At 41.0% G+C, this 6,000-nt stretch overlaps 1 protein-coding gene across 2 annotated transcripts in view; it reads left to right on the forward strand.

Moving 5' to 3' along the window:
* Positions 1 to 5,165, forward strand: part of DNAI2 (dynein axonemal intermediate chain 2) — a 54,884-nt gene extending 49,719 nt beyond the window's left edge. The window contains exons 13-14 of one of the 2 annotated variants that reach the window (XM_088473137.1): positions 2,755 to 2,793; positions 5,019 to 5,165. In XM_088473137.1, coding sequence (XP_088329263.1) covers positions 2,755 to 2,793; positions 5,019 to 5,024 — 45 coding nt within the window. In that variant the 3' untranslated portion in view covers positions 5,025 to 5,165. Of the gene's footprint in view, positions 1 to 2,754; positions 2,794 to 3,625; positions 4,258 to 5,018 lie in introns of those variants that run through there. The other variant, XM_088473130.1, reaches the window with a different exon arrangement.
* Positions 5,166 to 6,000: the final 835 nt, after the last annotated feature.

A 6,000-nucleotide genomic window follows, 5' to 3' on the forward strand; every position in this document is an offset into this window, starting at 1 on the left:
CTCACAATGTACTGACACCATAGCTGCTATAACTGGCTGCACATACAGTCTCTCACAATGTACTGACACCTTACCTGCTATAACATGGCTGCTCATACAGTCTCTCACAATGTACTGACACCATAGCTGATATAACATGGCTGCACATACAGTCTCTCACAATGTACTGACACCATAGCTGCTATAACATGGCTGCACATATAGTCTCTCACAATGTACTGACACCATAGCTGCTATAACATGGCTGCACATATAGTCTCTCACAATGTACTGACACCATAGCTGCTATAACATGGCTGCACATATAGTCTCTCACAATGTACTGACACCTTACCTGCTATAACATGGCTGCACATATAGTCTCTCACAATGTACTGACACCATAGCTGCTATAACATGGCTGCACATACAGTCTCTCACAATGTACTGACACCATAGCTGATATAACATGGCTGCACATACAGTCTCTCACAATGTACTGACACCATAGCTGCTATAACATGGCTGCACATATAGTCTCTCACAATGTACTGACACCATAGCTGCTATAACATGGCTGCACATACAGTCTCTCACAATGTACTGACACCATAGCTGCTATAACATGGCTGCACATATAGTCTCTCACAATGTACTGACACCATAGCTGCTATAACTGGCTGCACATACAGTCTCTCACAATGTACTGACACCTTACCTGCTATAACATGGCTGCACATACAGTCTCTCACAATGTACTGACACCATAGCTGCTATAACTGGCTGCACATACAGTCTCTCACAATGTACTGACACCATAGCTGCTATAACATGGCTACACATATAGTCTCTCACAATGTACTGACACCATAGCTGCTATAACATGGCTGCACATATAGGCCTTCATTCAGAGCCGTTCGCTATTTGCGTTCGTTCGTTCAAAAACAAGGGGTGGCTATGCAAATGATCCGTTCGCACATTGCAGTCTGTTCACACCTCTAAGTCTGAACGAGCGAGCAAAACATACGCTCTTTTATTTCTTAAAAACGCCCCCTGGCCGCTCGCACCATACGTCATGTCCGCTATTTATTAGATTAATCGAGTACATCGAACAGGATATGAACTGCTCGCTATTCTTGTGGTTGGTTTTTTCAACCGCTATTTTGCGAGCAGTTCTGAGTTAAAAAAAACCAAGTGACGTGGTCATTGATGCTGCTATATTAATTATGCACACCCATAAAACGCCCGTTTTGACCTTTAAGCACGCCTGCGAACGGATCTCCACTCCCCGTTTTCAAGCACCTTCCCCTGTTACCACCCACATACGCCTCATTCTGTCACTCAAAATAGCAGGCACTCGCTATATTGCGTACAAATGTTTTTCGGCCGCACTGACTGGTTCGCGCATGCGTACTAAAAACCGTACGCATGCGCAGATGTGCGAACATCGCTCGGAACGAGCGTACCTCCGCTAGCGAGTGGATCTGAATGAGGGCCATAGTCTCTCACAATGCGCTGACACCTTACCTGCTATAACATGGCTGCACATACAGTCTCTCACAATGTACTGACACCATAGCTGCTATAACATGGCTGCACATATAGTCTCTCACAATGTACTGACACCATAGCTGCTATAACATGGCTGCACATACAGTATATAGGTGCTTACCAGAGCTGAATATATTGAACATAAAGGTGTGATTGTGGAAGAAGGTATTTATTTTAGTACATACTGTATAATCCAATTGAGTAATCCAATTTTGCCCACCTTTTGCATAATAGAAATGATAACAGAGGTAACTAGCTTGCATACAGTAATTAGTACATGTGCGAGGGTGGTTCAGTAGGGTAAGGTAACAATATCTCTCATGTGTGTAATGTTCTCTAGTTCATTCTGATTTCCCTCCAGGTCACAGCAGGTAGACCACTGCTTCCCCTCACAGCCATTAGACTGTGCCTCATATCAGTCATACTGTCCCAACATCAGTTGTTAGACGGCGGGGCTGGTGGAAACATGGTCAAACATTGAGGTGCATAGTGTAATCAGATGTCTGCGTCTAAACAGCACATCAGCAGCTGAAGTTCATCGCCAACATGTTGAGATGTATGGGGATAACGTTATGTCACGGAAACAGGTTTGGGGCACTGCCTTTGCTAATGCTGCACAATAATGCCAGGCTACAGTCAGCCAACCGCACGCATGAGTTGTTATGTTCCTACCATTGTGAGTTACTGGACCATCCTCCCTACAGCCCTGCCCTGGCACTGAGTGATTTCCATCTCTATGGTCCATTAAAGAAGCACCTTGACGGAAGGCGATTCACAACCAACGGTAACAGCTCAGCAAGTAGTCATGTCCTGGCTTCAGGCACTTTGCACTGCTTTCTTCTATGCCGGGATAGATGCCTTGGAGTACCATTGGAACAAATGCTTAGACAAGTATGGAGACTATTTGGAAAAATAATCTGTACCCAGGCCGTACTATTGACTATACGTATATGTACGAGTTGAATAAATGTACACAATAAGAAGGTCTTATTTATTGAACCACCCTCTTATTATAAAACCTAGACCACCCAGATATGATGACCGCCTAATTGTTGCCCCCTTGTTTGCTCTTCTGTAGTAGCTCTGTGTTGATTTACAGCACGTGGAAAATATTTGTTTTCACTTGATATCTACAATTTAAGTTGCTCCTACTGTATTATATTGGTAACTAGGTACAGTAATTGGAGAATGATGAAATAATTACATTATGTCTATATTCCACAGGAAAAAGAAGTGTCTGAGGAGAAAGAGGTGAAGTCAGATGTGAGTTTAAATCCTCAAATTAGACTACAATCTGTGTTACTTGCTCACTGCCAGGGATTTACATAAATATCAGAGAGGTTATTTTACAGGTTTTTGACATGTATCAGTGTAGACCTCATCCCCGGGATGATGATGATTATGATGTTCCTTATCACACCCAAGTGCTCATTTATGATAACCTAGTAGAGTGCACAGCAGAGCTGCATCATGTGGTGCACCAAGGTGGCTTTGCAGCTACTGGACATATGATGGTTTGTAGGTGAAAGTAACCAGGCACATGCTTTGCTCCTAATACCGGGCACAACTGTAAAACTGCGGTGCGCAATGGTTGTGCTTTGTGAATAGCCTCCCATGTTTTTGTCATAGGACATCATGAAATCAATAACATATTTTTTTTTTTTTTATTAATTCTTTATTTTCTTAATTTTCAAAGCACAAGACATACTTTTGCAGTAAAAAAGAATCAATACAAAACACATTATTGTACATGAAAAAGCACAATAACACAGCTCCATACTTAGACATACAAAAACCAGGAACCAAAGCTAAAATAATTTAGTAAAGTCTAAAGTATAGCGTACTTCACTATAAAATAATCAGAAAAATAAGGAAAAGAAAAAAAGATGGGGAAGAAAAATAATAGAGAGGGAAAGATAAAGAGGGGGATGAGGGGGAGGGAGAGGGCAAATATACACTGGGTGTACCGAACTCTAAACCAGAGCACCAGAAATTTTTAGAAATTAAGGTTGTGGAATGAGGGCTGCATATGAGGCTGAGGATTTAAAATCAATCCAGCTGGACCACATAGCAATAAACTCAGAATGTTTCTCAGGAGCTGAGTAAAGGACATCATCCATGGTCATGTAAAAGTCAAGGCGTTGACAACAATCCCACACTGTCGGAGGGATCCGAGAGCGCCAGCGAACTGGGAGTACCGCCCTAGCAGCATTATTAATATGTCGAAGAAGGGACTTTTTATAAAGAGAAATCGGGTCGGATGTATGAGAGAGCAGCCAGAAGTCCGGACCAGATGATACAGAGTAACCCAATATCTCCGAAGCCAAGGCTATTATCCCTACCCAAAAGGGGACAATTAGTGAACAATCCCACCAGATGTGCATCATCGTACCTGTTTCCCCAAAACATCTCCAGCAGAGAGGGGACACCGTGGGATAGCATTTATGGAGAATGACCGGGCAGCGGTACCATCTTGTCATTACCTTATACTGCGTTTCCAAAATTTCCAAACTATTGGAACACATACTAGTAACTTGAAACACTTTATCCCAATTAATATGTATGTCTTTTTTAATAAAGTCTCTATCCCAGGCCTTTACAAAAAGAGGGTCATCTTTAAACATGTTATGTAATAAAATCTTGTATATACCCGAAATTATATGTGTGGGAGACTGCCGTTGCGAACACATAGATTCAAAGGGGGTCATATCTCTAGCTAATACTGTAGGGCCCCCAAGAGAAGAGGCAAAATGTCTAATCTGAATGTAGGCCCAGAGACTTTGGTTTGTAAGAGAAGTATTGTTACAGAAATCTGAAAAAGTTATATATTGACCATTGGACACAAGGTGGCCTGCCCTAGAAATCCCTGCATCAGACCATGTGGAGGAAAACCGCCCTGAGGTCCCGGGAGGGAAAAGGGGATTATAAAGGATAGGAGTAAGAGCAATAACATTTTTTAAAACTTTTTTTATTTATTGCAACAAAATATCATAATGCACATGATACAGTCAGTGAAGTCAACAAACAAACAAAAATAAGCATTTTACAAATAAAAAGAGAGACAGTACCCTTCTAAATATAATGTGATACCATAGGGCAAGGGTACAAAGCATCAGATGGCAAAGAGGTGCTTGAGAGACTCCAAACAGGACTGGCGCCCCCCTTCCCCGAGGCTGTCAGAAACATACCCAAGTTGTATGGAAATTCAAACAGAAGCTGACGGCCCTGGAGATATATACGCAGGTCTCTGCAGTGCGCAGGCAGAGGACAGATCAGGCACTAAGCTACTAGTAAGCAAAAAACTCCAAGTGAATAAAAGGTTATCAAGGACTTGGCTATTAAGGTTTATCTGGGTGTTTCACTGACTGTTCTGGGCTGTGTTAGAGCTATAATTGATTAGTACATATAAATATAAATTAGAGAGAGAGAGTTTATCTTCATTTATTGAGCTTAATCAGTAATTCTCAATTTTTTTCTTTCTATTATAGGATTAACCTCATTCTTAAGTGCTACAAATGGGCAGAAAAAGGCTCATACGTTCTATTTCGGCATCATTCTTTATACCACTGTTACAATATTATGTGTTATAGTCTCTTTTTTGTAAATTAAAGATGGTAATAAGTAATTTATTGCAACATGGCAGTTTTCGTATTCCAATATTTTATAATTATACATCCACATACACTGTACATAACACCTCAGTCGTGGCTGCTGCTGCTGGCGGATCAATGGAAATAACTAGGTAGAGAGAGAAATACATCAAAATATTGTTGACATATGAAACGCCAACATTCTGCATGGACTGGCAGCGGAGGGTTAGGGATATGCTACAAGAGGGGAGGTTAGGGGAGGGAGGGCCACTGATCCACTGGAACTCACCGCCAGCTGACTGTCGGAGCCAGAAGATATCGCTGGAGCCGTCTGGCCATGTAAGTCGCTGCTAGACCACCAGGTACATTTTGTCGACATTCTAATCATGTCGACATTTTATCAACATAAATGATTACAAGGTCAATGTAGACATTGCGAACATGTTGACATTATGACCAAGTTGACATCCTCATGTCGACATGAATGTCGACAATATAACACACACAACAAACCCATTTTCCACTGTATGTACAGCATATTGGATCAGAGCTCAGAGGTGTAAGAGCAGCCTGGCTATGCCATATATGTAATAATCATACAATCGCAACAGTGCAGATCAATATTCTGTAAGTTTATAGAAAATTGTTAAGCATCAGTGCAAAACACAGGTGGCCGCATATATGCATTAAAATGGTCTGAGATATCAATAAGTCTTAAAGCAATTAAGCCCCGTACAAATAGCAACAAAACATAAAAAGAAAAACATATATCAGAAAAAACATAATTTTACATATATATATATATATATATATATATATATATATATAAAACAGAAAACAAAATGAAATCAAATAAAATTGAACACCGTACACAATAGAA

This window comes from Taudactylus pleione, unplaced genomic scaffold (assembly GCF_031769625.1).
Source record: "Taudactylus pleione unplaced genomic scaffold, aTauple2 ptg000016l, whole genome shotgun sequence".
NCBI classification, from domain to species: Eukaryota; Metazoa; Chordata; class Amphibia; order Anura; family Myobatrachidae; genus Taudactylus; species Taudactylus pleione.